Below are 17,423 nucleotides of genomic sequence, written 5' to 3'. Positions count from 1 at the left end.
CCAGTCCCTGTCCCAGAGCAACAGGAGCTTCGCTGCCGACATCCAGGTGCGCAAAGGGGAGCTGCAGTCAGTGCCCACACGGGGAGCCAGCCAGGACATGGGCAGAGGGGATCCCTGAGAGGAGGCAGACACGAGAGGGGTTTAAATAGAGCCCAGGGGTGGGTTCATCCAGACCTACAGGTAACCAGAGGAACCCAGGGGCAAATCTATGACAGCTCCATGACCCGAGCGAGGGGAGGGATCCGAGCTGGAAGCCCAGGGCTGGTCGCCAGTGAGCCTGGTGTGGAGAGATGAGACCAGCTCTGACCACCTGCTCCCTGTGCCAGTCTGTTACCAGAGCGGATCACACACAGAGTGTCCCCGGCTCCGTCACCCCTGGATCCTCTGGAACAACCTGGAGTCTCCCTAGAAACCCCCCTTCTCCACCCGCCCCGGGCTCTGCACGTCTCCTTTCTGTCCCCGCAGTGATCCTGTGGCTTCGAGGCAGGAGGCCTGCATAGCGCTGGGAGAAGCTGCCCGCGCCCAGGTCAGGTGGGGTCCCCAGGGGGCAGGGTCTGGGGCAGGGGCCTGCAGATCGGTGGGTTGATCGCTAGGACCCAGGAGCGGCTGGGGGGCGGCTCTGGGGGGAGGATCGCGGGGCTCGGGCCCGGCCCCAGGAAGTGACTCGCAGCCGCTGCGGGGACTCTGGCTCCCGGCGAGATCCCCGCGCCCCGGCGGCTGGTGCTGGGAGCCCGGAGCCCGGGCTGCAGCCGGGAGAGGGGAACCTCCAGCCGGGCCCTGCCCGCTGCTCCCCGGGAGCCTCTCCCAGGGCAGAGCCCCCAGCCCGGCCAGGGCCCCTTCCCGGCCCGGCCCCTGCCCCGGGGGGCCCCGCTCGGAGGGAAGGTAAGAGAGACCCGCCCCCCCTCGGCACCCCCGGGCTGCTCCCAGCGGAGCCGGCTGCGATTCCCTGCCCCGGGCCCGGGAAAGCTGCCGCAGCCCCCGGTGTGCGCGGGGCGGGGGGAGCCCGGCCGGGCCGCGCTGGGGCAACACGTGGGGGCAGCCGGGAGGGGTCTGGAGAGGGGCTTTGTGGGGTGTAGGAAAGGGGGACCGAAGGGGGGACAGGGGTGTGTGCGGGGCAGGAGGCGGGTTAAAGGCGATCCAGGGGCAGGAGGAGATGGGGGCAGTGGTTGCACTGAAGGGGGGATGGGCTGTTGCAGGGAATCAGGGTGTGGGGGGAATTATGGGGCTGAGGGGAACGAGGCTGGTCTAGGGAGAAGATGGGGGGGTCACTTGGAGGGAAAGGGGGGATGTGGGGCGGGGAGGCTGGAGGGAGAATGTGAGAGCAAGGGGAGACTGGCTGGGGGGAGAAGGAAGAGCCAGAGAGCAAGGAGGGGGTGGGGAGGGACACAAGGCAGCTCCCCGCCCCATGGAGTAGGAGAGGGGGCGGGGCTGCCCCTTCCAGCAGCCGGTGGGTGGGAGGTTTTTTCCTGAGCTGGTCACAGAAGCATTGGGGGGTGGCTGGGCAGGGATCTAACCCCTCACCGCTCAGAAACTCCACAGCAAATATCCACAGGCAACCCCCCTCCTCCCCCCACACACGGTGCTCCCAAGGTATTATTCACTTGTTTTTTTTCAAGAGAGAATCATGATTTTGGGGTCTGTCTCCTGGGCGTTCGGGGCTGCCCAGGGCCCTGGTCTGATTTCCATGCAGGATTCAGATCTCGGCCACACCGGAGTCAGACCGGAGTCACTGCTGGCTCTGGCAGGGGGTGAGTGCAGAGGGCCAGTGAGATCAGTCTCTGCCTGCCTGTCCCAGGGCGGTGCAGGCAGGGCCAGCTCTAGGCACCAGCCAACCAAGCATGTGCTTGGGGCCGCACTTCTCAAGGGGCCACGGTCTGGGGCGGGGCGGCACTTCTCAAGGGATGGCACTCCTTTTTTTTTTCCCCCTCCCCTTTGGGGTGACAAAAAAACTAGAGCCGGCCCTGGTGCAGGGGGAGTCCAGGGAAACTCATTCATCAGGTGTTGCCACCAGAAGACTCCGGCTATTGAGGAGGCTGGTGTGTGTCTCTCTGCTCAGGATACAGCTCTGGAGTTGAGCTGCCTGGATCAGAAGCTGCCTCCTGCATTTTGACCTGGGAACCCAAATTGAGAAGCTGCTGCTTATCCAGCAGAGGAGCGACCTTTGTTAAAGCCCCCTCAGTGCCCATCTCGGGTGGGGACTTTCTCCGGTGCCTGGAACCAGCCCCAGAGCAACTCCAGGCTCTGCTGACACCAGCCCCTGAGCCGGAGCCTGCAGGTGAGGGGAGAGACCTGGGGCAAAGTGCTGGGGTAGGTATAGTATGAGAAACTGCTCCCTGTAGGAAATTGCTACATGTAGCAGACAAGTCCTACTTTGCTAAAAACTGCTAGCTGACTTAGCTCATTTCTACAGATAACAGTTTCTCACACCCTATAGTGTGAGAAACTGCTATCTGTAGAAATCTGCTACTACTCACCTTTCCTGTCTTCTGGGACAGAGGTAGCAAATTGTTAACAGTAGCAGTTACTCATACCTAAGAACATTGTTCTTATGGGCTGACTTGTCGTAATTTGGTAAAACTTGACAGTGGCAAGGGATGGAAGCATAAAGTCGTCAGCTTCCAAACGACCCTGCCTGGTGTACAGATGTATCAAAAATAGTGAGGTCATTTAAACATCACTTGTTGTGCAGCATCACTTACTGTGCTAACAATGTAGCATCCTGATATTGATATTTCCGTGCAAGTGACCTGTGGGTAGGATTCATTGTAGTGGGACGCGGGACACATGGAGGATAATTTAAACTCTGGGCTGGTGTGATCTCTGACCGTTCATAGGCTCAGCTGGCAGGCCCAGGCAGCAATGCCCTTGTCCTGTTGCCTTGACTGAGAAAGGTTCCAATCCAAGGGAGGGTAGATTCCAGCCAGCTCCTAGGGTAATGTCTCACTGGCGATGAAAGGGCTTGTTCAGACAGAGATTTTGAAATCTGTAGGGTAAAGATGAGCCAGAGGGGTTTGTCTTCATGCAGGTGTATTTTAGTCTCTGGGGGCTGGATAGAAAGGAGAGAGAACTATGTTGGATTTCCTGTTTCCCTTACTGAGGACCACCTATGCTCCCCTGACGTTTTTCTTGGCAGAAACAATTCCTATCTATTTGTTACAGGGTCAAAATATGGCTGCCGTCACACAGAGCCATTAGTGGTGGTGGAGGTGAGAAGGGGGCCAAAAAGTCCTTTCCCTCCCCAAACACTCCCGTGCATGTGGAAGCCGCAATGTTGCTGCTCTTGAAATACCCTGATGGCAAACGGGTGGGGGCAGAAGGCACTGCCAGCTGTCCTGAGCAGCCCAGAGGAGCCATGCACTCTGTGGAGTGTATGCTGCTACACCTATTCTGTACTGGTGAGGGCAACCCTCACTCCCCAGTGCTCCTGGAGGCCCCAGGGCTTCCCCTGGCTTCCACCAGCACAATCACCGCACCTACCACCATTGCTCGAAGATGTATCACCTTCTCCTCTGGAGGGAGGGGGGAAGACCGATGACAGGTGAGATTGTTAGGGTGAAGGTGGGCTGTATGGCACCATAGTAAAAACTGAAAAATGTTTCACAACCATTTTATTAGATTTAGCTCATTTTTAAATCCTCACACAAATTAAAGATTTCTATACAAGCTTACTGTGCAAACTCTGTTAATGAACTTCTCGAATGCACGGCATTCATTTTTGGAGGCTTCTCATGTGTCAGATACTTCCTTCCTTCAAGATATGCTCATGATCAGGCAGAAGATGACTTCTTTCAGAACACACAATTCTATTCAATGAGGAACAAGAACACGCAGCTGTAGCTCTTGTGACTGAGAGTAGGAAGAGGTGAATTCCTACTTCTTTCATCCCAGGAAACACAGCACAAAAATTGGGTTGAACCATTTGTGATGATGATGAAGTTGAAATCAAATCTTCATTTGTTCATCATGTGATATTCCACTCTTTGTTCATATTCTCTATTCTGTCCTGATCACATGGCAGCCCTGTTGCTGGGAATGCCTCACTCCATTCAACTGTTGGTGTTTTATAAGACAGGCATCTGTAAAAGCAACGTAGAGGTTGATAGAATCCAAAAGTTGTTGTTGTAGAGATGTAAGAATCAAGTCAATGTACTTTACTTTTCAGCTGGACAGTGCACTTAACATTGGCCCCCAGTTTGTAGCATGTGGTAATTCTTGCTTAAAGAGAAAGTGTGATGTGACAGCCATGTTTGTTCGCATAAACTGTGGTGTGTCTCCAGCATTCTTAACACCTCACTAAATTCTTCTCAGATTGGCTTTGGCAACGACTGGCTTATGAGGCTTTCTGCATGTCGATGCAGTCCAGAGGATTGGTGTTTTGCAGCCTTTTCACATAGTTTGTCAGCATTGGCTTTGCTAGTCAGTCTGGCAAACCAAGCTCCTCCACTTTTACTTTATAAATCCATGGAACGCTCACATCTTGAATACTGCATGCAAAGGTACAGAGAAGGTAACTAAAATGATGAGGGGTGTGGAACAGCTTCCACAGGAGGAGAGATTAAAAAGACTGGGACTTTTCAGCCTGAAAAAGAGAGGACTAAGAGGGGATATGATAGAGGTCTATAAAATCTTGACTGGTGTGGAGAAAGTGAATAAGCTCCCTCACGTAACCAAGAACAAGGGGTCACCCAATGACATTAATAGGCAGCAGGTTTAAAACAAACAAAAGGAAGGACTTCTTCACACAACACACAGTCAACCTCTGGAACTGTTTGCCGGGGTGGGGGGTGTGAAGGCCAAAACTAGAATAGGATTCAAAAGAGACCGAGATCAATTCATGGAGGATGTGTCCATCAATGGCTATTAGCCAGGATGGGCAGGGATGCAACCCCATGCTCTGAGAGCCTCTTGTTTTCCAGAAACTGGGAGTGGACGGCAGGGGATGGTCACTCAATAATTGCCTGTTCTGTTCATTCCCTGTGAAGCCTCTGGCCTTGGCCACTGTCGGAAGACCGAGTACTGGGCTAGATGGACCCTTGGTCTGACCCAGTCTGGCTGTTCTTACGTTCTTATGCAAAAATTAATTATAATATAATAAAAATGTTTAGTACAGAAACTCCCGACACCAGCCAAAATTGATCACTTGGGCCCCACAGCTCTGTCTGCTGGATACCTCCGCAGAGTAGGTGAGTTCATGTAAATACAGTCTGGTCCTGAAGCCTTCCCCCTACCCCTGGCTCATCACTCGCTGTCAGGGGAGAACTCATTCACACCTTGTTTACAAATCATCATTTTAAACGATAAGGTTGGCCAACATTGCCGAAACCAGTGTGCCGACAGCTGTGTGAGGAAGCCAGTCTTTGTTCAGACTTTTCAAACCTATTATACTTTCAGGTACAAGTATTTGATCATACACTGTATGTGTATTTTAAAGTGTGTATTAATGTTTCAATTTCGATTGCAATTTCCAACCAATGACTAAATTGGCAACACTGCGGGTAACTAGTTGATCACTGCGGGGCGGGGAAAGGATGGGGTGAGGGGGGAGGGAAGTCCCTGTTTCACTGAATTAAGTCTCCTGCAGCACCTTAGTAGGTTACATCAGACAGAGAGGAGCTCCAGTGGCTAGTCACTGGGATGCCTTTAAGAACCCAGCCCTGGGAAGCCCATGCTGACAGGAGCTGTCTGTGAGAGGAGAAATAAAAAAAGACCCTCTCCCTCCCCCACACACACCCTATTTTTGGAAACACTGATGTCTCAGTCCACCGGCGTAACTCATACCCCATCTGCCCCTGCCAGGGTTTTACCCTCTATTACCTTCTGGCAGCGCCTTACCCCTGAGCTTAACCCCAGCTCCTTCCCCCCATCCCTGATTTTGCCCTTCAGGCCCTATCCTAACCCTGCTTCCAGCTGCTTGACCCTCCTGACCAATGAATTTTTTCCCCCTGCTCAGAATCTGGCCAACACCTCCCTCCTCCGATTTGCCCCCTTTCCTCCTTTTTAACCCCTGTAAAAACAGTCTGCAGAATCTTATGGGTAATAAGGGCAGGGTGAAGGGCAGTGACTTCAGCAGATGTTACTGAGCGTGCTCAGTTCAGTCAGCATGCTCAGTGCACCCTAAGTAGCAAATTCCTACAGGGAGCAGTTTCTGCTCCTCCACATGGCAGGAAAGTGACTCTGCACAAAGGGCCCCTTTCAGGGACCTGCTGGCGAGTTTGAAGTACAGGAGGGAGGGGCTCCCCGTGTGTCTGTGAGTCCCAGAGCTGCTGTCCTCATGGATAGTTCTAGGGTTCAAACCCCTGTTAGCAGTGTCAGTGGCTGATCTCCCGAAGGAGAGCAAAGGCCCACGTCAATGGAGCAGTCACCAGTTCTCCAGGGAGAGGGAAGATGATAAAAAGGGAGAGTGGAGAGACTGGAAGGAGCAGCAGGAAGAGAAGTTCCCAGATCTGCCCAGATCCATTCCCTGCATTATCCTGGGCAGACTGACTCTCCTGAGCACAAGGAGAGGAGCTGAGAGAGGAAAAGCCAGTTGCTGACTGCCTGGAATCACTGCACTGCTTGTGGAGTGGGGGGACAGGCGCTGCCTTTGGGGACAGTGTCAGAGGGAATCCCCAAAAGTGGCTTTTCTGGTTCTGCTCTTTTTCCAGCATTTGGCTCAGAGACACTGTTACAGGGAGAGTTTCAAAGTGTCCCGGTGGGTTCAGTTCTGCTGGGAGGGGGCTGGCCTGGGTGGTAATAACCTAACTGGGTTTCTTCCCAGCATGGCAAAGTCCAGAGCGTCTGACTCAAGGGAAAGAGTCTGGGGGGGGGGGGGAATCGGGGTGCGAAATGGACTCAAGCCCCTTTTGAAACCTCCCCCATTGCCCCTCTCACCCTGACAGGCTGAGGAATCACGTCCAGATTTCGCTCCAGATCAACCCATCTTCCAGGAGAAAGGGAAGGAAAATGGCCATGATGGAGCCAGCTCAGGTAGGGGATTTTAAGGGAGCTGCTGGGGGGAGGAGAGGAAGGGAGAGGCAGGGAGGAAACAGGGTGTGATAAACCTGCTGTTAGGGGGCTTATTCCTTCACCCACTTACTTCCCTGGTCCTTCTCGCATGAACAGAGACCAACAATACCCGAAGTCCAAAGGTGCAAACAATTCAATGTTTATTGGGGTGAACTTCCAGCAAGCATACTTCCAGTTTCCTTCTTTAGTGTCCCCCTTCCCAGCTCTGACACCACAGAGCCTTACCTGTGTCCCTCTTCCCATTCCTGCCCTTAGCCAAACATGATTGCAGTTTCCCCACCCCCCCCACCACTCACTTCCTGATTGACTACAGACTAGATAGTAAAACTTGAGTTCTGCTTAGCTATACCTTAACCAATCATTTTCCTGAAATTTAACTAACCAATCCTAACATATTGTAACATGAGTATGTAACCAATTATATCGTGCCACCTTAATTAGTTTACACCCAGCAAAATTAATTATACAGAAGACGAAACAATCTCAGAATCAGACAGAGACCATGCAAATAAACAATAGCAAAGTGGGAACTATAATGACAAAACAATAGAGAAGTGAGGATTTCACATCCCAGCTATTGATAAGTGGGTTCTTGACAGACAGGATGCTATCAAACTAAGTTTCCTTTTACATTTTCTAGGCACTTCCCTTTCTCTGGAGGTGATAGGCACTATCAGGACAGGATTGTATTCCTAACAGCCCAATAGCACCTTATTTCAATGTGACTAGGTTGAAATGTGAGGAGGTGACCGGTCGCTTCCCGGCTTATGGCTGCCTCTGCTGCTTAGCCAAAGGCCTTCGCCTAAGCACAGGGCCTCAGACTGTCACAGTAAGAGAAGGCCCTTCCACCCGCAGACAGTGATTTTGATTCTTTCTTTTATACCACTAGAACTAGCCAAGTGATAAGAATACACCTAAATTCTTAGAGTATCGGCCTTTACAGCCAGGCCTGCATATCTGCATCCTCACACCTGCTGCTTTTCTGAATAGGCCCATTGGCAGCAGGGGAACTTTCCTCATTTATGAAACAGGAAACAGGGCTTGGAACATTTTCCAGACTCCCAGTGCTGGAGCCTGACCCCACTGGCCAGAGGCTGCTGTGAAATACGAAGGGAAGCTGTCGGGATTCCTGTCCCCGGCTCAGAGCTCTGCTTCCTGTATCTGCCTGTGGCTGGCAGGCGTGTGGGAAATGAGAAGACCCTGCCCTGCTCTGTGTGCTGGGGGGACAAGGAGCTCTCACCTTCTCCCACCCCTGAAGCCACATGGCTGCTGCAGGGTGGGAGAGGGATTCTGCTTCTCTGGCCCTCCCAGAGCTTTTTTTTCTTCCTTTCCCGTGACTAGTGGGATTGTGGCTGGAGCAGCAGGTGCTGAGTGGGGGACTCTTGTTGTTCCAGATGCCGGTGACCTTCGAGGAGGTGGCTGTGTATTTCACCCAGGGGCAGGGGGCTCTCCTGGACCCCGGTCAGAGAGCCCTCTACAGGGACGTCATGCAGGATAACTACGAGACGGTGACCTCACTGGGTAAGCGATTCCCGTTCCCTCGGTTATTAGAAAGTGTAGGGCCTGCATTTCTGACTCTGGTTACGTTCTTCCCTGGTCAGTTAGATTGGAGGAGAATTTGTCCCATAGTCCACAGTTGCGGCGAGAGAGACTTGCATCTCTGTACCCTCTCCAATGGGACCACAGTGTCAAAACCTAATGGACATGCGAAACCATTCCCACCCACCTCCAGCTTTCAGTGGGGCAGAACTCATGAAGTGTCCTGTCTATTATTTCTCATTCACACACAGCATCTCTGTTCATCTCCCTCCTTGGGTCTAGCTCTCGCCATGGGGAGGGCTCTGGGCTCTGCAGGTTTAGAAGGAGGCCGGGGTTTAACTCTAGAGCTGTGTGTTTGTCAGCAAGGCCCGCAGAATGCACAGATCCTGCAAACTCCTAGTGAGGGAGTCACAATTCCCTTCACCTCCCCAGATGTCTGCCTCTCCCAAGGGGGCTCAGTGACCATGTTCCTGTCCCCTTGGATTCCACGTTCCCCCAGCACAGCACCGGGACATGGAATGCCCTTTGTGACAGACTCTCTCTCAATCCTCCATGCACCCTGATCTGGTCTGATTTCATCCCCTGCGCAGGGTTTCCCATTCCCAAACCTGAGCTGATCGCCCAGATGGAACGAGGGGAAGAGTTGTGGGTCGCGGATCTCCAGGCCTGTGAGGAAAGAGAGATCCCGAGAGGCACCCACACAGGTGAGGACTGACACAGAAACCATGTGGTGAGTGATGGAAAAAGCTGAGAATCCCAAATGTGTGGTGTGAGTAAGCGCCCTCTGATCTTCCTCATCTCAGCCAGGGCAGGGCCGTAGTCAGCAGATATCGCTCACGCCATTCCACCCACCCTGTGAGCTGCTGGAGCTTACTTCCCAACTTTCCTTCCCTGTGAGTGTTTGGGTGGAATGTGGAGTCAAAATCCAATTGCTGATTCTTCACAACTTTAGTGTGTTGGGTTTTCCCTGTGTGCTATTCCTCTTTCTCCCCAGCACGATGACTCCTGTCTGGATTGTCTCTCTCCCAGCAGGTGCTAAGAGAGTGAGTGAGAGTGAGGATGGGAATCATGAGGACGTTCCTGGGGAAGTTGATGAATCTATTATAGGTGGTGGAGGACACAAGGATCCCACAGCCCAGCAGAGAAATCCCAATGAAGAGAAACCCTATCGGTGCCTCGACTATGGGAAAGGATTCATTCTGAGCTCACACCTTGTGACACATCAGACAATCCACACTGGAGAGGAACCCCTTCAATGCTTGGACCGTGGCGAAAGCTTCAATAATTGCTCAGACCTGAATAACCATGGGAGAAGCCACACAGGCGAGAAACCCTCTCAGTGCCTCAAGTGCTGGAAAACTTTCTACTCAAAGTCAGCACTAATGAGACATCAGAGAACCCACACAGGAGAGAGACCCCATATGTGCTTAGACTGTGGGAAAAGTTTCACACAGAAATCAGGCCTTGTTACACATGGGAGAATCCACACAGGAGAGAGACCCCATAAGTGCTTAGACTGTGGGAAAAGTTTCACACAGAAATCAGGCCTTGTTACACATCAGAGAATCCACACAGGAGAGAGACCCCATAAGTGCTTAGACTGTGGGAAAAGTTTCACACAGAAAACAGGCCTTGTTACACATCAGAGAATCCACACAGGAGAGAGACCCCATAAGTGCTTAGACTGTGGGAAAAGTTTCACACAGAAAACAGGCCTTGTTACACATCAGAGAACCCACACAGGAGAGAGCCCCCATAAGTGCTTAGACTGTGGGAAAAGTTTTGCACACAAAACAGGCCTTGTTACACATCAGAGAATCCACACAGGAGAGAGACCCCATAAGTGTTTGGACTGTGGGAAAAGTTTCACGGAGAAATCAGGCCTTGTTAAACATGGGAGAATCCACACAGGAGAGAGACCCCATAAGTGCTTGGACTGTGGGAAAAGTTTCATACAGAGATCTTCCCTTGTTTCACATCAGGCAATCCACACAGGAGAGAGACCCCATAAGTGCTTGGACTGTGGGAAAAGTTTCATACAGAGATCTGCCCTTGTTTCACATCAGGCAATCCACACAGGAGAGGTTCCCTATAAGTGTTTATACTGTGGGAAAAGTTTCACATGGAGATCTGCCCTTGTTTCACATCAGAGAACGCACACAGGAGAGAAACCCCATAAGTGCTTGGACTGTGGGAAAAGTTTCATACAGAGATCTGCCCTTTTTTCACATCAGGCAACCCACACAGGAGAGAGACCTTATAAATGCCTCTACTGCGGAAATGGTTTCCTTTGGAAGTCAGACCTTATAAGACATCAGAGAATCCACACAGGCGAGAGACCCCATAAATGCTTAAACTGTGGGAAAAGTTTCACACAGAAATCAGTCCTTGTTACACATCAGAGAACCCACACAGGAGAGAGACCCCATAAGTGCTTGGACTGTGGGAAAAGTTTCAAGGATAAATCAGGCCTTGTTAAACATGGGAGAATCCACACAGGAGGGAGACCCCATAAGTGCTTAGACTGTGGGAAGAGTTTCATATGGAGGTCAGGCCTCTTTAAACATCAGAGAATCCACACAGGAGAGAGACCCCATAAGTGCTTGGACTGTGGGAAAAGTTTCACACTGAGATCAGACCTTATAAGACATCAGAGAATCCACACGGGAGAGAGACCCCATAAGTGCTTAGACTGTGGGAAAAGTTTCATATGGAGATCAGGCCTCTTTAAACATCGGAGAATCCACACAGGAGAGAGACCCCATAAGTGCTTGGACTGTGGCAAAAGTTTCACGTTGAGGTCAGACCTTATAAGACATCAGAGAATCCACACGGGAGAGAGACCCTATAAGTGCTTGGACTGTGGGAAAAATTTCACACTGAGATCACACCTCATTAAACATGGGAGAATCCATGGGAGATCACACCTCATTAAACATGAAAGAATCCACACAGCATTTAAACTTCTGTGACCCATGGCCAGAAAGGGTGAAGCAACTTGCAGGTTAATTGATCTAGATTCAGCCTTTCGAGACATGCTTCTAAGCCCTGGTCTACACTAGGACTTTAGGTCGAATTTAGCAGCATTAAGTCGATGTAAACCTGCACCTGTCCACACGATGAAGCCCTTTATTTCAACTTAAAGGGCTCTTAAAATCGATTTCCTTACTCCACCCCTGACAAGTGGATTAGCACTTAAATCGGCCTTGCCGGGTCAAATTTGGGGTACTGTGGACACAATTTGACGGTATTGGCCTCCGGGAGCTATCCCCGAGTGCTCCATTGTGACTGCTCTGGACCGCACTCGCAACTCAGATGCACGATTGTTTGCCGTTGCTCTGACGCAGGGAGGGGCGACTGACGACACGGCTTACAGGGTTGGCTTACAGGGAGCTAAAATCAACAAAGGGGGTGGCTTTACATCAAGGTGTATTTCAGGCAGGACTTCACGGAGGGTTCCAATAAGAAATGGTGCACCTAAGTTATTGTTCTTATTGGAACAAGGAGGTTAGTCTGGCCTCTGATTGATACATGGCTAGATTTACCTCGCTGCACCTTCTCTGTGAGTGACTGCAGTGTGACCTAGAGGAATGAGTCCCCTAGACGGGGGGCAGAGTTTGCAAATGAGTACAAAACAAATCTGGTCTATTGTTTTGATCCACTCCATCTATCTTTTACATCTTTGGCTGGCAGCAGACGGTGCAGAAGTACTGCATGCCATCCACATCTCATGGCTGCTCGGCAGAAGATGGTACAATAGGACTGCTAGCCATCCTCATCTCTTGCCTGCCCAGCAGAAGATGCTGCAATAGGACTGCTAGCAATCCGTATCACCTGCCTGCTCACCATAAGATCGTTCAATAGGACTGACTGCAGGACTAAAGAGAATGACCTGGTCAAGTCACTCCAAATTTAGTTCCTGCGCCCATGTCTGTCCAGGCACTACTGATCAACCTCACAGAGGCGACCAGGAGCACCTCGGACATGACGATGACGGCTACCAGTCCTATTGCACCGTCTGCTGCCACAAGGCAATGGGTTGCTGCTGCTGTGTAGCAATGCCGTACCACGTCTGCCAGCACCCAGGAGACATAGGGTGACGGTTACCTGAGCGGGCTCCATGCTTGCCGTGGTATGGCGTCTGCACAGGTAACTCAGGAAAAAAGGCGCGAAATGATTGTCTGCCCTTGCTTTCACGGGGGGAGGGAGGGAACGGGGGCCTGACGATATGTACCCAGAACCACCCGCGACAATGTTTTAGCCCCATCAGGCATTGGGATCTCAACCCAGAATTCCAATGGGCAGCGGAGACTGCGGGAACTGTGGGATAGCTACCCACAGTGCAACACTCCAGAAGTCGACTCTAGCCTCGGTACTGTGGAAGCGCTCCGCCGAGTTAATGCACTTAGAGCATTTTCTGTGGGGACACACACACTCGAATATATAAAACCGATTTCTAAAAAAACAACTTCTATAAATTCGACCTAATTTCGTAGTGTAGACATATCCTAAGTGTGTAAATGGTATTTAGGGCCATTGCATGTTCTATAGGCTTGAGCTTTGAAATCTAAACTTGTATTCCTAAAGAATTGGAAGATGGTAACCGTAGTAGTCTCTGTTTACCTATGTCTTGTTAGAGGTCAACAATGTAATCAAACAGTTCCTCTCTAGGGCTGTATTCTGTTAACTTGGAGATCAAAAGGAAATATTAACATTTAGATAAAAGTTAGGTGTAATAATGTCCTTGTCTGCATGTCTCTCTAAAGTTTGTGGTAAACAGTCCATGAACTGCTTAATGGATAATCACCTTCTGTTAATCCCTGTAGTTAATTGCCGGTGATGCTGAGGAAATTCAAGGTTATTTCAAAAGCCTATTTTTCACCCCAGGACCACGTACCATCGAGAGGCTGTAAAAATCTGTATAAAAACTCTTGGGACCTGATCCTTTTCTCTCAGATCTTCTTAAGCTTTATTTGGGGGTAGCTTGAGTCATAAGACTGAGATCTCCAGTCCCATCTGGACTGCCTTGATAGTGAACTGCCCTGATTTGGACATTAGACTAGAACAAGGGTGGGCAAACTTTTTCGTCTGCGGTGTCAAACTGTATCGAGGGCTGGGTAGGGAAGGCTGTGCCCCCCAAACAGCCTGGCATCCGCCCCTTCCCACTTCCTGCCCCCTGACTGCCGGCCTCAGAACTCCCGACCTATCCACCCCACCCTGCTCCTTGTCCCCTGACCACCCTGTCCCAGGACCCCTGCCCCAAACCGCCCTCCCCCGGACCCCACCCCCTATGCAACCCCCCTGCTCCCTGTCCCCTGACTCCCCCCCTGAGCCCTATCCACAACCGCACCCCTTGACAGGCCCCCCCGGGACCTCACCCCCTATCCAACCTCCCCCGCTCCCGGTCTCGGGACTGCCCCGACTCCTATCCACACCCCCACCCCCTGACAGGCCCCCCGGGACTCCCATGCCTATCCACCCCCCCCCATTCCTCGACCCCTGACCGTCCCACCCCAGAACCTCCACCCCATCCAACCATTCCCTGTCCCCTGACTGCCCCCCCGAACGTCTGTTGCCCCCACCGTTGCTCCCTTACCATGGCGCTCAAAGCGGCAGGAGCTCGCTGCCCGCGGGGCGCGCTGTTGCTGTGAGGGAGGGGGGCAGCAGGAGAGGGACCGGGGGCTACTTCCCCGGCTGGGAGCTTGGGGGCCTGGCAGGATTGTCCTGCGGGCCAAGGTTTGCCCACATCTGGACAAGAACCTGATGAAATTATTCGAAAAAGGACCCTTCAATTCTAAAGCACCATCCCTGCAGTGAAACTGCCCTAAGGACTCTATTCATGTCTGTGTGTATAATGATCAAGACTTTCTCTTTACTTCTTTTAATAAATGTTACTTTAGTTAATAAGAATTGGCTGTAAGCATGTATTTGGGTAAGAACTGAAGTATTCCTTAACTTCTTGAGTAATGTATCCAATCGTTTGGGGTTGGCTGAACTTTTTAGATGATGAACAAGATTTTCAGTAATCCGCATTATATTTAACTGGGCTGTCTGGGCGGGAGCCCAAGGCTGGGTGTCTTTAATGCTGGGGTAGTCAATAGGCAGACATGGGCCAAATCTAGACAACCAGGTGCTTTTGAATGGAACCCTGAAATGTTTTTATTTCTCTATTATCATTACTGTTGTGGTTTCTTTATTATTATTTTCTCTGGAGTGTGGACTTTGTCTATAGCTTGACAAGGAAATTTTGACCTTGAAAAAAAGAATTGACTACCTGTGCTTTCAGGGAACTGTGTTTTGGCTTCTGGGTAACCAGTAAGATAGGCATAGAAGGTGTTTTGTTGCTGGTTTGGTGAATCTAAGTATTGGAATATCCACCAGTTTGGGGGATTGTCTGCCCCATTCTTTGCAGTTTGTCCTAATTGATCAAGTTCAGCGTGCTGCTCCCAGAGTATCAGGCATCTGCAAATCTGCACAGGGAAGTAACCTCTGAGATGTTCTCAGTGTGGAAAATGCTCCAAATGAAAGTAACCCCACAGTGGACATCAGAGACACCTCCATTTCCTCATTCCCACACACATCAGGGGCATTTGGCTCCCAAGGACCCAGCTGCCCATCACTCAGATAAGGATCCAGCAGCAGCCGAGAATCAGCTGGTCAGTGACCCTCTGGCTCTGCCTGGCCTAAGCAAACCACAGACAAAGGAGCAGAAGCCCCGATCAGCCCCTCCTCCCTGCTGCAGCCCTGGCTGCTGAGCTGATGGGCCACAGGTGGGGGAAGGGAGAGAGAGAAACTCCTCCAACTGCTCCCTCTGCCTGGCTGAAGTTCCCCCCTCTCCCTTCCCCTCCCAGCCGGGATCCCCCTGCCATGGAGATGAGGAGAAGGACTGTCATAACCATACAGCTAAGGGTAGCCTAGAATTCCTCCTTACCTGTAAGGGGGTAAAAAGCTTAAGTAACCTGGCTGGCACCTGACCAAAAAAAAACAATAAGGGGAGAAGATACTTTCAAATCTGAGGGGGAGAAGGCTTTTTTGCCTGTGTGATGCCTCTGCTGGAGACAGCTCAAGGAAGCAAGCAATCCAACTCCTATAGAGTTTGTAAGTAATCGAGCTAGAAAATGCGTTCGATTTTCTTTTGTTTTTGGCTTGTGAAATTCTCTGTGCTGGAGGGAATGTGCATTCCTGTTTTGGGTTGTTTTTTTTTTTTTTTTTGTAACTTTAAGGTTTTGCCTAGAGGAGGATTCTTTATGTTTTGAAGCTAATTGCCTGTGAGATTATCTTCCATCCTAATCTTACAAGGCTAGTTCTTTTATCTTTTTTGTTCTTCTAATAAAGTTCTGTGGGTTTTTTTTTAAATCAGATTGGGGATTTTAGGGTCCTAAAAACCCAAGGCTGGTCAGTGCTCATCTTGTTTATTCTCAAGCCTCCCCAGGAAAGGGGGTGTCAGGCTTGGGGGATATTTTGGGGGAACAGGAATTCCAAGTGGTCCTTTCCCTGATCCTTTGTTAAATCACTCGGTGGTGGCAGCGTGCCGAATCTCAAACACACACACACACACAAAATTTGTGCTTGGGAAAGTTTAACCTGAGCTGGTAGAAATAAGCTCAGGGGGTCTTTCATGCAGGTCCCCACATCTGTACCCCAGAGTTCAGAGTGGGGAAGGAACCCTGACATGGTGGGAGAGGTGGGATCATTTTGAACCAAAAGCACAGACTGAAGAGGTTTTCTGTTAGCTGAAAACAGCTACAGGTTCTGTCTCTTTGCCTGGAGGCAGAGGTATTCGATTACAGCCAGGGAATTCACAAGCTGGCTTTTTTTTTCTTTCTAACTCTTGGGTATAGCTCGGTTAAACACAAAAAGACCAGGGTGACAAAAAGCAATGTCCAACAAAACCTGGATTTAGCCAAACTGAAAGCAGACGAGAAAGAAAAGGAACATAAAAGACTGATCGAATTAAAACAACTCGAGAAAGATGCTGCTGAAAGAAAAAAGAAAGCCAAAAAGGCTGCCCACAGGAAAGCGATGGAGGCGGTGGTGACACACTTGGAGGCGGAGATGGAGGTGAAATGCTTAGATCTGGAAAGCACTAAGATGGGCCCACTGGGTCCAACCCTAACAATCCTTCCCCAAAAATCCACCAATGGGAGCGACTATGTCCACAGTATGATGAATCCAGTAATATTGCTGAATATTTCCTCACCTTTGAGAGACTATTGCAATTCATGCAATTCCTGACACTCACAAGATGACCACATTGGTAGCAAAATTGACTGGAAGAGCTCTGGACGTATTCAACAAGATGCCTATTGATGAGGCTTCTGACTATAATAAATTCAAGGATTTGGTTTTGAAACAATTTCAAGTTACACCTGAAACTTACAGAGTAAATTTAAAGCCCTTAAGAGAGGGCCTGGACTAAGTAATGTGGCTTATGTAAACCAGATAAAGGATCTGTTAGATAAATGGGTCAAAGGAAGGGGTATAACTAACTTTGAAGGAGTGTGTGATTTGATGACTCAGAAACAATTCCTAAATATGACCAATGATAATATAAAACAGTGGGATAAGAAAATGGACTCAGCAGAAAGTCTTGCTTCGTATGCTGACCAATACGAGCAGTCCCAGACTGCCAAAGAGGCGGGGCAAACTGAAAAATCCAGGTGGAGGGAGCAGAAAGGAACAACCCTGGTCGCAGTTTAAGCGAACACCAGAAGGGATACGCTCAGACCACACCCTACTACCAGGGGCCACCCAAGGCCCCAGCTACACCCCAAGGAAAACCCCAGACACCTTATCGTCCAACCACACCATTCTTCAGCAACCCACCTCACCCCAGTGACCAGTTAGCTGGGCGATGTTTTAAATTTAACGAGCCGGGG

At 50.6% G+C, this 17,423-nt stretch overlaps 1 protein-coding gene across 1 annotated transcript; it reads left to right on the top strand.

Annotated features, from left to right (window-relative positions):
• Positions 1 to 659: 659 nt before the first annotated feature.
• Positions 660 to 15,729, top strand: LOC311530817 (uncharacterized protein). Its single transcript, XM_084647759.1, has 5 exons — positions 660 to 882; positions 6,879 to 6,966; positions 8,400 to 8,526; positions 9,135 to 9,248; positions 9,574 to 15,729. The coding sequence occupies exons 2-5, from the start codon at positions 6,943 to 6,945 to the stop codon at positions 11,514 to 11,516; spliced, it is 2,208 nt and encodes a 735-aa protein (XP_084503885.1). The 5' UTR covers positions 660 to 882; positions 6,879 to 6,942; the 3' UTR covers positions 11,517 to 15,729.
• Positions 15,730 to 17,423: the final 1,694 nt, after the last annotated feature.

This window comes from Lepidochelys olivacea (genome assembly GCF_965140295.1).
Source record: "Lepidochelys olivacea isolate rLepOli2 genome assembly, chromosome: 14".
NCBI classification, from domain to species: Eukaryota; Metazoa; Chordata; order Testudines; family Cheloniidae; genus Lepidochelys; species Lepidochelys olivacea.
This window is presented reverse-complemented; position numbering and strand designations above follow the sequence as displayed.

What these genes read in the sequence shown, in the direction of transcription:
- LOC311530817 (XM_084647759.1), top strand. Translation starts at nt 6,943, where the DNA reads ATGGCCATGATGGAGCCAGCTCAG. An exon ending in CGAGACGGTGACCTCACTGG is followed by an intron (nt 8,527 to 9,134) that starts GTAAGCGATTCC and finishes TCCCCTGCGCAG; the next exon opens with GGTTTCCCATTCCCAAACCT. An exon ending in CCCGAGAGGCACCCACACAG is followed by an intron (nt 9,249 to 9,573) that starts GTGAGGACTGAC and finishes TCTCTCTCCCAG; the next exon opens with CAGGTGCTAAGAGAGTGAGT.